Source organism: Cydia pomonella, chromosome 14 (assembly GCF_033807575.1).
Source record: "Cydia pomonella isolate Wapato2018A chromosome 14, ilCydPomo1, whole genome shotgun sequence".
Classification (NCBI taxonomy): Eukaryota; Metazoa; Arthropoda; class Insecta; order Lepidoptera; family Tortricidae; genus Cydia; species Cydia pomonella.
The window spans coordinates 5,893,081-5,914,673 of record NC_084716.1 but is presented as its reverse complement, the minus strand read 5'-3'; the positions used below and the strand labels follow the sequence as shown (position 1 = coordinate 5,914,673).

General features: G+C 37.5%; 2 protein-coding genes across 4 annotated transcripts in view; one reads left to right on the top strand and one right to left on the bottom strand.

Annotated features, from left to right (window-relative positions):
- Positions 1–801, bottom strand: part of LOC133525256 (protein cramped) — a 90,843-nt gene extending 90,042 nt beyond the window's left edge. For 2 of the 3 annotated variants that reach the window (XM_061861548.1, XM_061861546.1), the window contains exons 1-2: positions 618–801; positions 149–261 (exon numbers count right to left, since the gene is read on the bottom strand). In XM_061861548.1, coding sequence (XP_061717532.1) covers positions 149–261; positions 618–657 — 153 coding nt within the window. In that variant the 5' untranslated portion in view covers positions 658–801. The remainder of the gene's footprint in view (positions 1–148; positions 262–617) is intronic. The other variant, XM_061861547.1, reaches the window with a different exon arrangement.
- A 374-nt stretch (positions 802–1,175) lies between these two features.
- On the top strand, positions 1,176–20,557 carry LOC133525264 (E3 ubiquitin ligase Rnf121). The gene is made up of 9 exons (XM_061861558.1): positions 1,176–1,642; positions 1,721–1,755; positions 2,836–2,977; positions 5,061–5,215; positions 6,725–6,845; positions 7,519–7,626; positions 14,781–14,883; positions 15,327–15,459; positions 16,326–20,557. The coding sequence occupies exons 1-9, from the start codon at positions 1,610–1,612 to the stop codon at positions 16,444–16,446; spliced, it is 951 nt and encodes a 316-aa protein (XP_061717542.1). The 5' UTR covers positions 1,176–1,609; the 3' UTR covers positions 16,447–20,557.
- The last annotated feature ends 1,036 nt before the right edge of the window (positions 20,558–21,593 follow it).

Here is a 21,593-nt window from a genome sequence, read left to right as displayed (position 1 = left end):
TTGACCATTCACCGTTTGGCTCTTGAGTAGTGTTACTACAACACCACCACTAATACAAATCACAGTTTTGTATTAGTGGTGTGGTTCATGTGTTCTATGTGTTCCTTGGACCATGACAAAAGACCATACTTTCAAGATAACCACTTACCTTAGCAATACTAGTCTTTGCAGCTACGGCTCCAGGTGCAGTCTTGCTTGGAGTCACATTTTGTACCACTGGCACTACTTTGACCTCCGCTACCTGGGTACGGTTGGGCTCTGCTAACAAGAAATCACATGGATTACATGGATATGTTGTTTTTGTTTACATCAATAAGGTAACTCAACGAGGGGCGGGAGGGGGTTAGGGTCGGCAACGCGCATGTAACTCCTCTGGAGTTGCAGGCGTACATAGGCTACGGATACTGCTTACCATCAGGCGGGCCGTATGCTTGTTTGCCACCGACTACTACTATCTGACAAGGAACTACTATCTAACAAGGAACTGATAAGTTTTACAATTTAAATGTAATAAAATAGGAGCATAAAGGGTAATACTCATCAATAATAATCACAATTCTAACATGTATAACCAAAACCACAACAACATAATTTGGAAAGGGATATTCCAGATTTACCTTTATTCGGCATGGTTGACGGTTGGGCCTTGTTAGACATAAAATAGTCTCAGTAAATGTGTCACATTTTCCGAAAAGCACATAGCTATTTTCTTGTGCAAAAGTTAAATAAAATAAATAAACTAATTGTTCGATGCCAAAACAAAAACCCGTCAGGAACGTCAAATGTGACAATGACATAAGTGACAATTGACATTGACAGATTCTTGCGGCTAGGGATGGACTCATATCGGACTTATGTAATCGAAGTTGTGGTGCATACACGAAACGATGTTAGCGTTTTGTGCATGGAAGTTGCGCACTCGCACGGGTTATATCCGTGTAATAGGGTTGTTTCCATCTACAAATCTTAGGGCAGAATTGTATCCCAATAAATTCTTTTGGATTATAAGAACATGTTAAACTATTTTTAGGGGAACTGTAATGACCATATTTTTGTAAATATTGAATTTAAAATATATTTTGGCACACGTCACGTGACCAAACTCGAAACGTCTTTGAAGATTCTGATGACGTCACTCTCGGATTGACACTGTTGACAGTTAGGCGATAAACAACAAATGACAAATGTCAGTTGACAGTTCGTATCTTCTACGTGTGTATGTAGTTATGTGTCACACCGTGTTGCTGTTAAGAGGGACAGGGAAACAACATATACATTTCTCTGTCCGTTTCAGCTCTCGAGAGAAAATGTCCTAAAAAGGATAGATTTCATTTGCATGTGGAAAATTGCACGATCGTGAGAACACAGCTTAAGACAATGGTAACAGTAATAATCTAGAATGGCAACACTGTAAATGACAGCCGTGCACTTACTGTCAATTTGACATTTGTCAGACTTGCCAAAATGACGACTGCTATCAGCGGCTTACGTTTAATTTTCCAATAAACACGCAGAATTATTGCAATTTCGTTGTAATTATTAACATTATTTATAAGAATAAATGTTAATTAGTCTATAGTGCGTTGATTTTACTAACACAACATTAAATATGGATCTCCACCGGCCCGTTGATCCAAACAAGGTGAAGCAACCTGAAAATTTTGATAAGGTTTCCTTATTTTACAGTATTTGTGGATGCTAATAAGCTTTCTAATTGCAGACTTACGAGGAACTAACATCGGAAGAAAAACTGAGGTGAGAGTACAACTTTTTTAGTTACTTTTTCTAGTAATTAATAACGGTAGTTAGATCGTGTTAGAAAGTCATTGATTTTTGTTTGCTTTGGTAATGCTAACATAAATATGTGCCGATTGGACTGTTATTTATTTTATTACCATATTGCTTTAATGTTTGTGCCTGAGTAAACCTTATGTAAGTTGCTGGACTTATGATAAGAGTTAAAATAAATAATAAGATGTTCATAATTTTAAAACGTAACGTATGGGGAATCCCCTCGTTTCTTCACTGCATTAATAACAGACTTGTTTTGTATGCCAATAATGTCTATAAAAATATACCATACTGCACTAAAATAAGGCAACATTTTGAATAACTTGGATAATAACTGTTACATACAACAACAAAATATGTTCTTTATGAGAAAAGTTATTTATACACTGAAGTGGAATCTATGCAATGCACACTATCAGTTTACTATCTTAATTCAATATAAAAAATAAATAAATAATAAATATTATAGGACATTAGTACACAAATTGACTAAGTCCCACAGTAAGCTCAATAAGGCTTGTGTTGAGGATACTTAGACAGCAATATATATAATATATAAATATATATAAATACTTAAATACATAGAAAACACCCATGACTCAGGAACAAATATCCAAGCTCATCACATGAATAAATGCCCTTACCAGGATTTGAACCTGGGACCATCGGCTTCGTAGGCAGGGTCACTACCCACTAGGCCAAACTGGTCGTCAACAATATAACTTGCCTTTGTAGAGTACAGTGCAAAAGCATTATATTTTTGGACATAACTATACAAATTTTTTTAGCATTAGTAAAAGGGTAAACAAGCATGTGTCCTTTTATTGAAAATATTTGTACAGTACATATGGTGCTACTTTTAAGAGCTGCGCTCTTGTTGGTGAAGCGATGTCCAGGCATGCCTTTCTTTGGCCTCTTCCTTGATAGCCTGATACAATACGAGATTCACTTTCTCCTTCACTTGGTCCATGTCTGCTGCTTGACTTTTCATCTATTTCTCCTTTCATATCATCAACAAATCTTTAAAAAAAATGTTGCCTACAGATATGACCATCAAAGGCTGCATGAGCTGCATCGGGGACATGAGGGCATGCACACCACCATGATCCTGATTCTCATTGGGACCCTCATTGTAGCACAAATCATAGTTGTTGAATGGAAGAAGAGGCATTATAGATCTTATGCAGTAAGTTCCTATTTTAACCCTCTTAAAAAGCTCACTGAATGGCACTGCACAAGGGCGTCACCAACAGGCGGCGCGGGGAGCAGCTGCTCCCTTATGAAATCTCTAACTAAATGTTTGCTCCTCACCCTCCACTTGGCCATCTGCTATATGAACTGCTCCCCCCCCCCTAGCCTATCAGCTGGCGACGCCCTTGGCAATGCACAGTGGAGTTTGCAACTGTCAAAGGTATTTATAAATGGTGCCAGCATAGATAACCCCTATTTCTAGTTTTGTTCTATAGGATTTGGTTTAAAAGACCAGCCAGCATGCAGGCCGTGATAAAAAAATGTGAGTGTTGGAACACCCCGTTGCCGTAAAACCTAAGCTGGTGCTACCTCCATGTCTAAAACGCCTTCATTATACGTTTTCTGTGGGTTAGTGTGTATGACAGCTATGAAGCTGGTCACACTTACGATTTAAAGATATAAATTATTATTATATTATATTATATTATATAGCCCTTTGTTCTGAACATGATTGTTCTTTTTGATAGTCTTGAATTATCATATGAAGTCTCTTAGTTCAGTGTGCCTGTCGGCAAAGGCCTCCTCCAACTCCTTCCAGTATCTTCTCTCTCTTGCCACCCTTGTCCAGAGTGGTCCCACTGTACGAATAATTTCGTCTTCCCATCTTGTTACTTGAGGGCCTTGCGATCTTGACCCGTCTGTAGGGTGCCACATGAGAACTCTTTGGCTCTACTTTTCTGTCTTACATCTTATAGTGTGACCTGCCCACCTCCATTTTTGCATATCTATGTGAGTGAGGATATCTGCTACTTTTGTTCTAGCTCTTATGTCAGAGCTGCGGTTTCTATCCTGTAGTTTTACCCCGAGCATGCTCCTCTCCATAGCTTTCTGGCACTTTGCAAGTTTATCTCTTTGTTTTTTAGTAAGAGACCAAGTTTCGCAGCCATAAGTTAGACACGGAAGGACACATGTGTTGAAAGTTTTGCTTTTTATTCGTATACCTAGGTTGCTTTTCATGATTTCTTTAAGTGACCAGTATTTGCTCCAGCCGGATGATATTCTTTTTTCGATTTCTTTGTCCATTTGGTCCTTGAAAGATATTATTTGACCTAGATACACGTATTCCTCAACGTAATCTAAAATGTATCCATTGACTGTGATTTCTTGAATCCTAGAATTTGTCATCAATTTAGTCTTGTCTGAGTTAAGCTCCAGTCCCACGGCCTTGCTCTGTTTTGCTAGATCTGTTAGCATGCATTCTAGTTCTTTTGGGTTTTCCTCAAACAAGACTATGTCGTCGGCAAACCTTAGGTGATTTAGGCGTATGCCATTTATGTTGAGGCCAAAGTGTTCCCATTCGAGTTTCCTGAATATTAGTTCTAAGACAGCAGAAAATAATCTTGGTGATAGTGGGTCACCTTGCCGGACTCCTCTTTGTATAGGGAATGTTTTACCAGTCGGTTCCAGTCTAATTCTGCTTTTGCTAATGGTATATATCCGTCTGATGATCTCTACGTATACTTCGTGTACTCCTTGTTGTTTCAGGCTTGTCCATATACAGGTGTGGTTAAGGATATCGAATATAATATAATCTTCTTCTTCCTCGCGTTGTCCCGGCATTTGCCACGGCTCATGGGAGCCTGGGGTCCGCTTGACAACTAATCCCAAGATTTGGCGTAGGCACTAGTTTTTACGAAAGCGACTGCCATCAGACCTTCCAACCCAGAGGATAAACTAGGCCTTGTTGGGATTAGTCCGGTTTCCTCACGATGTTTTCCTTCACCGAAAAGCAACTGGTAAATATCAAATGATATTTCGTACATAAGTTCCGAAAAACTCATTGGTACGAGCCGGGGTTTGAACCCGCGACCTCCGGATTGCAAGTCGCACGCTCTTATCGCTAGGCCACCAGCGCTTCTATCGAATATAATATAATAATATAAAGAAAACAAAGCAAGTAAACATTTTGTATGTAAAACTGCTACACAATAATTAATTGTATGGCGGCTTGGTGATGACTCGTAGCCATGTCCTGTTTCTTTTCTACCTGGTCTATAATCTATGCTTTTGTTCAACAGTTCTTCACAATGATAGCGATGTGGTGCATACCACTCATCATGAGTGCTCGAAGCCACTGGTGGCGGTTCGTCATCATCTGGAGCATATTCACATTACTAACAGGGCTTGTGATGAGAAAGAGCTCCATTAAACCCATGAGCGCTACTACGCCTAGGTTAGTATGAAGCTCATAATATAAAGGCAATAATATTTTACATACTGAAACACGAAAATATCTTCCTCAAGCTGAGAGTTAAAGAGCCATAAATTAGCCATAGTTATGTAACATTTTGTTGAAGAGCTTTGCAGCGAGAATCGCCCGTTGTGGATAATAACCGCCAGGCAGCGAGGGAGCGACCAGCGATAATCTTTTTCTCGCAAAATTCAAGTCATTATATTATCTTTGCACGCAAAGGGACGTCAAGTTGTCGCCAACCATAATAATTGCTGGTAGCAATGCTGAGCCAAATGGAGTCAAGATTGCCCGAAAGGATCAGTGCCGCCCCACTGGTCACGCGCTACAGTTATTTTCCTCTTTCTAAATTTATGTGTGGACTTTTTAAATACCTAAGACTTATATATATATATATTATCCTTCCCCGCATAAGTTTTATCTTTAAGAAAAAATAGTAAGAAACGCGATAAGTATCTACGTTCCGATCGGCGGCAATCGTGACTGATTTTTTATAACTACACATAATTTTAGAATCGCAACAATTCACGATTTTTTTAATATATTCTCTATAGTCGGTGTACGTTAAGAAGACAATTTTGAGTGCTATGAATTGACCCTTATATTTACGTAGCTAAGACCTACCGTTTAACTGATAGTGATAGCTAAGGCTATATAGAATGGTCAATTCATAACTGTCAAAATTGACGTCTTACCGGCCAGGGACCGTAGTTGTGGTTAATCAAACAATTGGAACTCTCGGCCACCAGAGATCCTTGAATTGGAATCACAAATAGAAATACATTTCTAACGATTTCATTTATAAAGTCACTTTGATATGGTTCTCTAGGATTCCCATTGGTTAAACATTGATATCTTTCCCCCTAAACACGATAAGAATCGCCGGAACCAAATATAGACTTTTCATTCACTGATGGGAATTAGCGTCATCGACTTCTAAACCTTGCAACACAAAGATAAAACCGGTCTTTATTTGTGGGCACAAGAAGTTGGCCGCGACATACAATCGAATTTACGCTCTTATATGTAGTTTGGTCGGGGACTGTCTCATTTCAGAAAGAGAGAATCATACTGTATTTTCTATTACGCTAGTAGGTACAGTCGCCATCAGATATATCGGAGCTGCCGAAGTGCTCCAAAATATCTCAACATGCACTCTAACGCTTTGACAATAGAGGCGTGTTTAGATATTTGTGAGCACCTTCGCCGCTCCAATCTGATGGTGGCTGTACTAGCACCAAAAACACCATAAGGTGTGTACATGTTACATGTTTTGGTAATGTAGGACGATCGACCACCTGAAAGACGAGCGCTCATATTATTACATAGATTTGAACCTTAAAACCACCACGGTACACGTTTTAAACAACGTTGTTGCTTTGGCGCGCGCTCTACACGGGACCCCTCCGCCCACTATATGTGAACTGGGTTTTGGCAGTGGGTACGTGTTACTCTTAAAAATCTTAGCTGACTAAGAATTTCTTTTTACAGACTAGTGTACAAATGGTTCTACCTAATCTACAAAATCAGCTGTTGTATCGGCGTGATCGGCTACGTCATTATGATGCTCACGTTCCTTGGAGTCAACCTACTGTTTGGTGCTAAACCTCAGGTGAGAACAGCAACAATACTTAGTACTTATTTCTTATTTTAGTAGACCTTATCTCATTGCAATAAGATTTACAACTGTTCAGTTAACTGTGTGAATTAAAGAATTTCTACGTTTGTAATTAAGTTATTATAATGAAGTTCACTTCCCCTGGATATGATGAATTAATTAGGTAGGTATATCCTACCCCTATGGCTGCCCCCTCAGCAAGTTTATAGCCTACTACATATCAGATTATGAAATCTTTACGGAAATATACAAAGTCAAACGTGTTTATATTCTTTCAATTATTTAGAAACCAATGAAAACTCATTAAAAGGAGTTCAATTAATTGTGATGCCAGCACTACCTTCGTTTCTCATATTAACTTATACTTATGTTTGCTCGTGGTTGGAGGCCGAACATTTGATAGGAGCTGTGCAGAGAGAAACAACTTGTGCTTCTATTCGAGTATAGCATTGTAACAAATCGTTTTAGATAGAAAGATCTATAAAATAGGAGTTACAAAAAAAAAACCGACCAATTGCGAGTCGGACTCACGCACCAAGGGTTCCGTTCCATTACGCAAAAAACGGCAAAAAATCACGTTTGTTGTATGATGTAGGGTCCCGTTTAACCTTTGGGTACGGAACCCTAAAAATGCGGAGGCAGTTCTAATTTCTGTGTTTCTCTCCAGTCGTGGATGGACGTGGGAATGGTGCTTCTGTTCTACGGGCTGTATTTCGGCGTGCTGGGCCGGGACGTGGCCGAATACTGCGCGGACAAGATGGCAGCCTCTATCGGGGTAAGCACCACTTTAGCGAGTCAGCGCTAAGTATGCGCGTACACAGAGGAGGCGGTAGGCGTGGGGTGGGCGACGTGGGCCACCGCCTACGGCCCCGCGGTCTCTCAAATAAGTACCTATATCTCGGACACATCTTACAAATGTTCGTTATTACTTGCGCTACCAGAAGGCCTCGCTAAATGTACCTTGCCCACATACAATTTTGGTCTTGCGGCGTGTGAATCTATATCAGTGCGATAACCGCGTATGCAATGCTTTTGCTATCGTGGATAGATGTGGGATATGGTGCTGGTGTTCTACGGGCTGTATTTCGACGTGCTGGGGCAAAGTGTGGCAGTATATGACTGGACAAAATGGCTGCCTGTATTAGAGTAAGTTACGGTTTTGGCTACTAAAGTACGTACGTGACGAACCTTAATTATTTATTTTAAACATTATTTCATAATACATGAAAGTATATGGTTATCTGCAGACTCGGAACCGGTTTTAAAAAAACCGGTTCATTCGACGAGCGACGCAACGGTCGGTCGACCTGGTGGTATGCCACGTAAAAATAGACACCGACATAGGAAGAAACCGGTTTTTATTGTTCTAAATCGGTTAATTTGACAAGAACTATTAAATACCGGTTTAAGGCGCGGTGTATAGTAAAATGCGCTATTTTTAAATCGATATTTACAGGCTTGTACAAGGATTTCATCGATTATTTTCTAGTATGTATAACTTCAGTCTTTGAACTAGCCGTATGCTTGTCAGAAACACGATGGCTCATCTTTTTCTCGATAGATTTTGGCTTTGAAAATATGCTTAAAACTGTATTTATTTCGATATTTTAGAAGTACTATGATGAATATCAATGTGAAATTTACTTCATTCAATAGCTTTTAAGTAACTCTAACATTTTGCTTGTCAGTTTATCGATGCGTTAAATTTTTCATTCATAATTATGAATTCAACATTTTGTCTACTAAACGTTACCCTGCGCGGCAATACCGTCAGTACGCCAGTACGCCCGTGACCACTGTCAGCGTCGGACCTGTGCTAGTTTAGCGGACGTTACATAAAATGGATAATCACACTATTAATACACACAATGTTTTCATCACAAAAAACTAATTTTTAAGCTAATTGATTCTTAAATACGGTGACATTTCAGACATCCATCCTACATATTATCTTTTTTGACAAGTTTTACACACGCACCTGTCCGTCATACAGCCACGATTAACCAAATGATGAAATGGTGCCTTGCACCCGAGTAGAACACTCTACTTTTTATTTTTAATACGAGGAAGGTAAAATACATGTACATTTTAAAAAACACTGCTAAGTATAAAATTCAGTAGTACTTATGTCGTGAGGGGTACCTACTTTTAATTATCAATTTAGGTAAAATAATATTTTAAATGGCTATTACAGTAATAATCAAATTGAATACCTATTTTTAAACGTAAACAAATAAAATTAATCCGCTTGTTTAATTTATATAAGTCATTATATTGGAACAGCTTCATTTTTAACACATACAGGATGCAGGAGATATACTGGATTTAAATAGTGCTTAGTGAAAGGTACCATTTCACGTTTTTGTGGAAGTGCTCAAATGGCTGTAATAGTTTATGTTATAAGTGTTGAATTTGTTTGGTATTTCTGGTTTATTAACTTTCATATGGTATACACTTAAGACTTTATTTACAACATTTATCAACTATTTTATTTTGTAAGGTGAGCAGGAGTGATATTTACCCTTCAAATTCCATTCAAAATTTTGCAAGTACTCGGTTCGGCAGTTCGTATATATTTGTACCTCTCGCCAATATTTTTATTTCACTGGTTAATTATTCTGTAAATTCAAGAATGTAACTAAATTCCATTTTTGATAATGTTAAACATAAAGTCCTTTGTAAAAGTTTGGTATAATACTTTTATACCATGCTATTTCTGTTTTGTATGAAATGAAAACTGGTGACATTTTATTTCTTTTTTCAAGTATAAATTTCGATGACACTCTGCCGTCAGTTTCAGGTCTCAGCCAATTTTACCTTCTTCTTTAAAACCTTGGACCTTGTTATGTCTTTGTGATATGCTTTTACTATTTTTCCTGCCAATACAAAATATAAGTGGAAAAATCGATCGAAAGTTTCGCAAAATATATTTTCTTCATTTTTGCATTAGGGTGCTTATGTGTAATATGTATATATTAAAATAGTTTATTTTGAAATGAATTACTAGTCAAGGCCTATAGTATATCCCTTCAAGTGGCAGAAGCCAAAACGTAAAAAGTAGTTACGTGGCGGGGCCCCGTCCGGTGTTCAGCGCGGATTTAGAGAATATTATAAATTCAACTATTTAAGCTTAGTGATAATTTTAGGCGATTGTACGATTTTTGTTTTCCACTAAAAACTATAACTATTACTGATAATAAAAAACCTAAATGGATTTCAAAAGGATTAAGAATTTGTGGAAAAAATCAAAGAAAGTTACTCTGGCAATATAGACGTCACCCAACAGAAATAAACAAAACACTCTTAAGAAACTACTCAAAAATGTATAAAAAAATAATTAAATTGACTCAAACAGCACAAAACAATTACGCAATTAATACAGCTAAAAATAAGTCAAAAGCAGCTTGGCAAATCATTAACTCATATAAATTAACTCGCCCTAAAGATTGCATTCTAACAATAGCAAAACACAACGAAATTATCACGGAGCCGCAACAGATTGCAGACACATTTAATGCTCATTTTATCAACAGAGACTCTCAACGTATTTCATTGAATGCTACGACTAAACCTAACATAATGAGTAACCCTAGATCAATATTTCTAGAGCCAACTACGCCAGACGAAGTTAAGACATTAATAAATTCACTTAATAACACAAACAGCGTCGGGTATGATAATGTTGCCACACGTGTCGTTAAATATGTGAACAACATTATAAACGAACACTTAAGTCACATAATTAATCTGGTCATCTATACGGGGATTTATCCTAACCAATTGAAAAAAACAGTGATTAAACCCGTACATAAAAAAGGTGAAAAAGATTGTACACAAAACTATCGACCGATTGCCTTGATTCCAGTATTTTCAAAAGTCTTTGAAAAAGTAATTTATAATCGTTTATATGCATATCTTAACAAATTAAATTTACTTAGAAGTGAACAAAAGGGATTTAGAAAAAATATAAGTGTTAATATGGCTATATATGATCTTCTTAACATTGTAATGAAAAATGTTGATAAACGAAAGCCCGTTTGCGCTATATTTACTGATATGACTCAAGCCTTTGACTATGTTAACCATGACCGACTATTATGCAAGCTTGAAATGTATGGTATTAGGGGTAATGCGTTTAAATCTTATCGAATCTTACTTAAGAGAAAGGCCTCAATGTACGGAAATATCTAGAATCTGTATGAAGACAAAAACAGAACAAAAGTACTATTCGAGAGAGCAGTATGCCACACATGGAGTCCCACAGGGCAGTGTGCTTGGTCCCCTACTGTTCCTCGTTTATATTAATGACCTGCCAAATGATGTTGATTATCCAATAGTACTGTTTGCTGACGACAGCACATCTATAATAAATTGCGATAGCCTAATGACTTACGCACAGGACATTAATACTGAATTAAATAATATTATAATGTGGTTAAATAAAAATAATCTAATAATCAATCTTAAAAAAACCAATGTAATGCATTTCTATAATCGCATAAATTTCATTAATCCTGATATAATTGAAATTAACTATGAAAATGACAAAATAGAAAATGTAGACACAACACGTTTTTTAGGCCTATTAATAGATAGTCAACTTACTTGGAAACCACATGTTGCTGAGATATGTCAACAACTAAACAAATCTGCTTATGCACTTTCTAAACTATCAAAAATAGTAAACCAAGACGCAGTGCTATCGGCCTACCATGGACTTGTAGTCTCAAGACTCCGATATGGGATTATATTCTGGGGTAATTCAGTCGATAGAGAAAATGTACTTATAGCCCAAAAGCGGTGCGTAAGAGCAATGTGCGGAAAAAAATTCGGAGAAAGCAGTGTTCCGTTATTCAAATTAATGAAAATTTTAACATTTCCGTGTATTTATATATTAGAAATGGCAGTATTTGTTAAATGCAACCCTAATTTATTCTGTAAAGTCTCACAATACCGCAGATTTGCAACGCGATCACAATACGATCAGAAGTTGCACAATGAGCAACGGAACACTACGTTGATGCGGAAAAGCATTTTTGGAATGGCTACCAGAATATACAATAAAATTCCTGACTGTCTAAAAAAATTACCACTATCTAAATTTAAAGAAACACTGACTGCACTATTAATTGAAAAATGTTATTATAAAATAAGTGATTATTTAGATGAAAATTAAATGTTAAAATTTTATTTCTTAAGTATTATGTTCCATTTTTTGTGACTATGTTTTAAATGATTATGTAATATTTAATTTACAAATTGTAAATTTTAATATGATTCATGTTTTATGTTTAAGTATAGTTAGTATTTGTACGCCACGTTTGGCAGAGCATGGTGAGACTACGAAACCTATGTAAGATCGATCATTGTACCTGTGTTTTCACAAATAAATAATCTCTCTCTCTCTCTCTCTCTTATCTATGTATAAAAGTATATATTGAAGCATATATCGTTAGAATAAGCACTAAATACGCTATTCGAATAGAACAATTAAATTATTGTCTTCTTCTTCTTGGTCCCTCAATGCTGAGGATCGTGACATCATGTCCTTCTGTTGAAGTTGTCCTTGTTGTTGTTAAATTATTGTAATGTTTATGTATTTCGCCACATGCACCTAACTAATCAAACCTAGCAACAGTGACAGCTTTCCAGTTTCCTTATTAAAAATGACTACCACCACAAAACAAAGTTATGATTGGAGGTAATTGTTAATTAATTTTCTACGTAGGGCTTAAAATTCAAAGGTTAAGTCATAAAAAGTGCCCGTGAGGAAACGGAATTTTTTTAACCACGTATTCCTGAGGTCATAAGAAGAATTTCATGTACAAGTTTAAGTCAATTCCGCAAAAATAATTTTTTTTTTTTTACTTTTTGTATGTTTTTAAACATATTAAGTTCATGTTCTTGGAAAATTTATGGATTAATATAAATTGGTACATTTTTTTCGTAAAAATTAGTCTATTCAAATGGTACCTTGTGACTTTGATATCTGTCAAGAAGGTAGTCTAGACTAGGTCCCAAAGTGGCGACTGGCGACATAGCCATCAAAAAGGCGTTATGCACTAAAACACAACGAAAAATATTTTTTTAAATTGGTATTAACTCTGAAACTAGGCGAATTAAAAAAGTTTATATGACATTTTTGCCTCTAAATACGATCCGGAATATACTGTTAAAATCTTTCCGTTTCCTCGAGGGTACCGTGTATTTACAAAATAACCTCTTTAAAAATCAAGACAGAACTCGACCTAGGCGTTCGATCTCGGATGAATGGTCCTTAGCAACCAAGCGTTAACAAGCGTGTGTATGTATGTTTTCCTTGTCTAACTTGCTAGCTACTTTTGGGCGCTAGAAGAGCGTAAATATACTTCAAAGCCTTTAATTTTGCCACTAAATATGGCAACACCTCACTAACCACCCTCTGTTGGCCGACAGCTTTCTGGCGATCGCATCGACCCGTGAGTGGTGGGCCACCACTTGAAGGGATAAATAACATAGTTGACGATAAAATAATTTTGTTCATCGGAAAGTTTTGTGTGTTAATTAACTTTACGGAACAGGTCTTAACTGTACTTCTTTCCAAAGGAAAATAATACTCATTGAGACAATTCTAACAACCTCAAACGCAATTTGGTTGCGATATTTTGACACAGAGTTCCTATGGCCACCTCCTCTCTCATGCATCAGATCAGTTCGATGGTACCATAATATTTCATTGTCACCCTACTTACATATGTATGCAGATTTTCAACTTCATCTGAAACCTCAGTGGGTCAAATATACTTGTAATATTTGATTACAGACAGAGTAGACAGACAACAGACTGATTCTTTATTAGACATTAATTAAAGTCAGTCAATTATACTCATTACTATATAACTTCGAAGTAGTAGTATAAGTGCATTTTTGCCATTATAAACTTTAAAAATAAATAATAATAGCAGTTTTCTCGACTTTTGCATTTAAAATTTATAATCGTCTTCATTGTCGTCAATTCAAAAAATAATATAGAAATAGTCGTTACAGTTAGAGTCATGGTTCTTTTTCGAGAAGATAGCATAATTTATCTACTTTTTGGAGCTACATATGCTTGTACATATCTTATGCTTATGTTTTCAGTTATCTCAATACCAGCAAAAACATGCTACCTTTTTACGTTCACTTCCACAAATTACTTAGCTTTGCTAGTATTCTTCCTTTTTTCACTACTTGCCCGAAATTGACTTCTATTGCATTTTTAAGGTCAACTAAGTTTTGAATAGGTATCTATATGATTTAAAGCAGACAGTTGTAACTTTTGTCTGAATTAGTAAGTAATATTATTTCGACACAAAACGATTTGGTATCATTTTACTAGGTTCTCAATTTGCCGCGGTATACTCTAGTATTATATATAATTATCAAATTTTTAATTTCATTAAGTTTAAATCATAATCAATATAAATTTCCGGAAAAGATCCCAGAACTAACAAACCAGAATACGGATGGCGTCAGAATAAGGACGTAGGCTTGCTGCGAGCGCGGCGCGCGGGGCGCCCGCCTGCCTGCTTTACCACTTCGTCTGCTTCACCCCCTCAAAAACCTAAAATCTGTCTATAAGAGCGCCTTAAAAAAACGGTTTTTTAAGTGAAACCGAAATTAAAAGGTTTTGCGCCAAGTACATGATAACGGTTTTCGAAATTTAACCGGTTTCCGAGTCTTGGTCATCTGAAAATTATGTATGGACGCCAGCAATGTTTTTTTTCCTTTGATATGGTTTCTCTTAAGCAGCAAGCAGGACCTAACCTTCTACGCGAACTGTTTGTCGTGAGTCTACCTTATCCGTCGATCTGATATGAAATTAAACTCTCCTATCGCCATAAAAAAATATGGTTTTCGACAAACGCTGTCAGATCTAGAGTTTTGCTCACACAGTGTTTTTATTTGCAGTATTACACACAAGAGGGCATACCGACGCGGCAGCTGGAAAGCGACGTGTGTGCTGTATGCGGCGACAAACTTCTTGTAGCTGTTAATGAGGAAGGTGTTATTGGTAAGTACTTTCATATAGTCCTATTTTCTATAATTGTATCCAGTAAAAGAGGAAAGGGCTCGAAATTATAACGCCAAGTTACATGTCATGATGGTTTTCATATCATTAGGTACATATTTGATTTAATTATTACACATTAATACACGCACACAGACAGATAACTTTCAAACCACTGTCGTGTTTTGAGACAACTGTCACACGTATAGTATGGCTACAATATAATTATATTAAACTGCTTCGTTAACTAGACTCGTTTAACTTCACGGTCCATGAAGTCACAATATTTGATTCTAAGCGGCCTTATATACGGTCAGCGAAAAAACTTCGATAGCACGATGCAAGACCTAACAGCGCCATCTATCGTCAAATTGAAACCTTTACAGTAGACTAACTGACACCGGCTTTTGTTGGTGAAACTAATAATAATAAATGTATTGTGACAGAGAACACATACAAGCTGTCGTGCGGGCACGTGTTCCACGAGTTCTGCATCCGCGGCTGGTGCATCGTGGGCAAGAAGCAGACGTGCCCGTACTGCCGCGAGCGCGTCGACCTCAAGCGGATGTTCACCAACCCGTATCCTTTACTAATTCCGGAGAAACAAGCAGGCACACAGATAAGTATACAACATAGGTAAGTTTTTAAGAAACTATGCTGGATTAATATATCGATAAATTCTGACATAATATTAGTAGATTGAGGAAAATGGCTGGAAAAGTCAAATCAACAACTTAAAGACAAAGAAAAACAGAAGAAAGTTGAGTGGATAACAGACAGACGTAGGTTTTCTAGAGACAGGCTTAGTCCTTATATAGATGAGCGAGACTAACGATTCATATCGTGTGTCGTTTTACACTACAGGCAATAGAATGGAAGACAGAATAAAAGGCATTCAAGCAGACAGTCGCAGGGATGAACGGACAAAGGCAGAGAGGGTGAACAAAACACACAGTTTTGGCATTAAAGAAATCTTATCTGAAAAGACAGGTAGAATTACAGACTCAACCGGTAGCAGATATCAATATCTAACAATCTCGACAAGACCTGACAATGAGTCAATGACGTGTAAATTATTGACGCCCTTTTTACGAAATTGTATTATACAGCTTCCACGACTATACTTGTTAACTTCATAGTTTGTCTAACTTCACGGTCCATGAAGTCACACAATTGACTTGAGTGATCTGTCGATACCCCCCGTTAGGGGGGTATGAGGGGCCGCTACCGCTCAATGGCTGCGGCGGCCGTCGCGGGTCGCTTCCCCACCGACTGGTGGGGTGGTCTAATGGCCGTCTTTTTGGGGACGGTGTGGGTAGCTGGTGTAAGTCACACAATTCGATTCCAAACAGCCTTATATACGCTCGGCGAAAAAACTTCGATAGCGCGATGCAGGACCTAACTGCGCCATCTATCGTCAATTTACAACCTTAACAGTACACTAGTTGGGACCGGCCGCACCTGCTCTACGGTCAGCTACTAGATTGGCTGCGCTGGCTCGTTGCCTGGCAGCCACTCGTCATGTTCCTCGCTCAGGGCATCAACTGGCTCTTCGGGTTGGAGTGAGACACCAACACTTTCTACCTCACTTTCACATGCCTTGATAATTAAGCTTGCGTCGCCTTACGGTCTATAACGTACGTTTTATTTGATAAAAGATACCGCATTGTCGGTTGTGAATAAAGAAGACTTCTATTTTTACGTTCAAACCTTTATTGACAGCTGTCAAAGTGGTAACTTTTGGCTGAAAACGACACAATTAAATTTTTAATTTAAACCGGCTCATACAGAATCACACATAAAATATTGGGGACTTGTCAAATTTTATTTTAATTTGTATAAGAATTTGTAAATATAATCATAGAGAAATATAAGTAAAGAAAGAGTGGAAACTCCATACATCAGTTTTCTTAATAAAACGCGAGTTATTTTGTAAACATCAGTCTAGGGTCAAGCAAATTTATCAGTACTGCTAGTTGACAATAGATGTCACGACGAACGAAAACTAATGCTCAACAATTTTTGGCTAATATTATAACCAGATAAACCGGAACTCTATTTTCAACTCCCTCTCCCTCTGCTTGTAATATTAGTTGTAAATTAATTTGGCAATACATTTTTCGCGACACTTATGACATCTAGTGTCAATTAGCGGTACTGATAAATCCACTACTTAACGTTTGATGTCGACTACGAACTAACTCGCGTTTTGGTAAGAAAAATGATGTATGGAGTTTCTTTACTTATATTTCTCTATGCTATTTCACTTCAGAAAAAATGTATGAGCGCGGTAGAACGCCCATATATTAGGAGGTATCTAGTACAGTCTCCGCACGAGATCTGAGGAATCGCAGGTGATCTTTACTTGTCGCCTACCGCAGTGGTTGCACGGCCCAGGGTATGTGTGTTCTTTCAACCGAAAAATGTTCGGATCTCGTGCGCAAATTGTACATGTATTGCTTTCGTTTTATCGTATCGTATGACATCGTGATTTTACCGAACGTACGTTATAATGTACCGTGCAATCTTTTTGCTGTCAAGTTTCAACCGTCGTTCATCCTTTGGTTCTCTATTTCTTTATTATTTGACCCGCTTCCCGATTTCCGATTGATCTGAGATTTTTCATACATATGTAAATCGGATGACAATGCAGTATTATGACGACATGGAGTTGATCTGATGATGGTGATAGGAAGTGGCAAAGGGAACAGTGTGATGAAACAACGCATACTAATTGTGTTAGGAGTTGTTAGAATTGTCTCAATGAATGTTAGTTGTCCGTGGAAAGAAAAGTACAGTCAGCGATCAAAGCTTGTAACAAAAATTATATTTCTCCAAAAACATTTTTAAAAGTACAATTCGTACAGGGTATATTAACTTTCCTTTCTTCAGATTTAAAAGAGTATGGATTTCTATGGGAAGCTGTTCTTTAACACCGATTTAAATAGAACAAAGTTAGAGCGTGTCATTATACCTACGTCATTATTATATAATCAGGGGGCCTACCGCGAAAATCGAAGTTCGTCAATTGCGGGCATTTTTCTCTGTCACTCTAATGAGTCTTAGAGAGAGTAAAAGAGAAAAATCCCCGCAATTGGCGAATTTCGGTTTTCGCGGTAGGCCTCCTGCAGTGATCGGCAAGGACGGTGCCACATCGCCGGATTCCGACTAGAAATGAATGGACATGACTCAGATGCCGCGATTTTGTTCGGAAAAGTAATTCTAATGAGTATCATTTTAAATAAGGGTTTTTAAATAAGGTTTTTACTCTAAATCCCGCAGTGTGGCACCATTCGTACCGATCACTGATAAATTAAATAATTATAAAAAATTTACATGAATTACGACTTTGTCACACTTTGTCGTTACAATTGCTTTGCGGGTTATCTTGGTCCGACTATTATATTGTATCTTCCCTACTTGTTTTATCCATAGGAAGAACGGTGGTTGTAACAATTGTCTCGTTATTTTAATTCAATCAATTTCATGTAATTTGTATAACTTTTGATGGGTTTACATGAACAGTACGCCCTAAAATGGCCTTGTTTATAAGCTACTCGAATAGGAACCATAATTTCAAAGTTTACTAAGGGCCACGGAACCTCTGCCCAATCATCCATAAGGCCGAGGACTGGACAACAGCGTGCCAGTGTGGCGGCGAGCGGCCGTTCAAGGGCAGTCACACATTGATCTCGAATAAATGTATAAACGGCCTTGAAACGCCGCTTGTCGCTCCGCTGCCCGCTGTCGTCCAGTCCGCTGCCTAACAACCACTGGAAACCAGTTTGTTGCGTGAATGTACCCGCTGCAGAGAAAAAGTACCACCCCTGCATAGAAATTTGTATGGGGTACCTTTTCTCTGCAGCTGGCGTACACTATACAATTGAATAAGTTTTCCAATGGCTGTTACGTGATAGGGTTCCGTCCGATATCGTCCGGGGAACTGGTAATCAGACATTCATTTTCATTAGACATGCCGAGGCGTTCTTAGCATTTCTGAGTATGCCTAAGAACACCTGAGGGATGCCTCGGCATCCCCAAGTATATCTCGGCATGTCTGAGGGCGCCTCGGAAATATGCCGAAGGATTCCTTGCCTCCCCTCTTCCCGTGCCGTTAGTGGGCGCCGGGCCTAAAACGTACTAAACTAAACATAGAAAGCTACTGTAAACCTAACAAAACTTTTCCTACAGTAAAATTAGCATTATTATGAAATTTGTGAATTATTTATGGAAAATATTAGATTTAATTGCTCTGCAATCCTGCTGATATATGTTAAGTACCAATGAAGACTAGTTATGATTTGTTTAGATCGCGCCAAACATTTTGTCTGTTCCGATATTGGTTCGCGAAGATGTGCCGTGTTTATAAGGTACGGTTAAGGAATTTAATTTCAGTACCATTTCGTACCTTCTCACAGTGACAATAGTATGAACAAAGAGTATTTGAAATAGAGGTGTATTGTCAAAGACTTTGTAGCGACGTTTTTTTTTATGGTAGAGGAGGCAAACGAGCAGACGGATCACCTGATGGTACGCGATTACCGCTGCCCATGGATACCTGCAACACCAGATGGGTTGCAAGTGCGTTGCCGGCCTTTAAGATGGGAGTACGCTCTTTTCTTAAACGTAACTTTACTGCCATCTTTCGACACATATTTAAAACTTTTAGAACGCCATTTGACTTTGACCCTTATTCTTTCACTGATATGTGTTCAATTTGTTAAATATCAAAAAGTGGCGCCATCTAATAGATTTAATGCCAAAGGACAGCATCGTTTCGAGCGATGGCGCCATAACCTTTAGGTAGTGCCCAGTAAGATGTTAATCATGTGTCGAAAAATGGCAGTAAATTTACGTGGCTACAAAGATTTCTTTGACAATACACCTCTATGTCAAATTCCGGATCGCTTTGTTTGGCATAATTATTGAAAGTCCTAATGTAATGATAGTCATATTATCATTAGTCATAACTCTGAAACCGTTGACTTTTCAGGAATTTCCTTAGGTTATCCTATAGGTTAGGTTTTTTTTATGGCAATCCTGAAAAGTTACGCGTTTCTGAGAAAAAACGATTGATGGCTAACGAAAATGCGGACAAACAATACATTATGACTTAAAACTTTATCGGGAAACAATAGACCCTTCAAATTCTCTTTGGTATGAGGTCCCTAGCGACTGTTACATTGATTGTCACTGACAAGGTACGAAATGATACTGAAATTATATTCTTTGACATGTTATTTTGTCTGCTCCATCATGGACACTGTTAACTGCCAATTAATAAACCTTATTGCAAAGATATAAGGTCTGTTGTCGGTCAATTAGGAGTGTTGCTCTTATAACGGTCAAGGAATTTAATTTCAGTACCATTTCGAACCTTCTCACAGTTAGCATGAGGTCTCTTGCGAATTTCATATTGGTTGTCACCGTGACAAAGTTCGAAATAATACGGAAATTAAATTCTTGAACTGTACAGTTTTCTGTAAAGTCGCTATCAGATATATCGGATAAGGTGCTCACAAATATCTGAACACGCCTTTATTGACAAGGCGCTAGAGTGCGTGTTCAGATTTTTTTGAGCACTTTGATCGCTCCGCTATATTTGGCGACTGTACATTACATATTGCTGCTACGAATTGTACGGTCTAACCCCCTTATTCATAAACGTGTACTAAAGTTACGATGCCGCTGATCATCGTTTGTCCCTTTCCGACGTATTGATATGATTGAAAGGGACAAACGATGATCAGCGGCATCGTAACTTTAGTACACGTTTATGAATAAGGGGGTAAATGTTTGGCACTCGGTCAATAGGTCTTCAATTTTATTTAAATTATTATATTGGTGCATACCCGTTGCATGAAAGTTGGTAGAAAGGGTAATATTAGTATTGAAATTGGACTAGACAAATTATCAAATCAATATTTTAATGTCTCTCAAAATTCCCTAGTGGGATCAAGGTCATGAGCAATAACAAAATTGAAAAAAAGCGGCCAAGTGCGAGTCGGACTCGCGCATGAAGGGTTCCGTACCATATAAGACGTATTAAAAAAAAATCTACTTGCTAGATCTTGTTCAACATTTTACCACTTTGGACACACATTTTACCACTTTGGAACTGTCTCTCGCGCAAACTATTCAGTTTAGAAAAAAAATGATGTTAGGAACCTAAATATCATTTTTGAAGACCTATCCATAGATACCCCACACGTATGGGTTTGATGAAAAAAATTTTTTTTTAATTTATTGACGTATTAAAAAAAAAACTATTCACTAGATCTCGTTCAAACCAATTTTCGGTGGAAGTTTGCATGGTAATGTATATCATATATTTTTTTTAGATTTTTCATTCTGTTATTTTAGAAGTTACAGGGGGGGGGGACACACATTTTTTCACTTTGGAAGTGTCTCTCGCGCAAACTATTCAGTTTAGAAAAAAATGATATTACAAACCTAAATATCATTTTTGAAGACCTATCCATAGATACCCCACACGTATGGGTTTGATGAAAAAAAAATTTTTTTTTAATTTTTATGACGTATTAAAAAAAAACTACTTACTAGATCTCGTTCGAACCAATTTTCGGTGGAAGTTTGCATGGCAATGTATATCATATATTTTTTTTAGATTTTTCATTCTGTTATTTTAGAAGTTACAGGGGGGGGGGGGACACACATTTTTTCACTTTGGAAGTGTCTCTCGCGCAAACTAT

Excerpts from the sequence above, each read along its gene's own strand:
- LOC133525264 (XM_061861558.1), top strand. The coding sequence starts at position 1,610 with ATGGATCTCCACCGGCCCGTTGATCCAAACAAG. Across the intron at positions 1,643-1,720 it reads GGCCCGTTGATCCAAACAAG|ACTTACGAGGAACTAACATC; the intron begins GTGAAGCAACCT and ends TTCTAATTGCAG. Across the intron at positions 7,627-14,780 it reads AGATGGCAGCCTCTATCGGG|TATTACACACAAGAGGGCAT; the intron begins GTAAGCACCACT and ends TTTTATTTGCAG.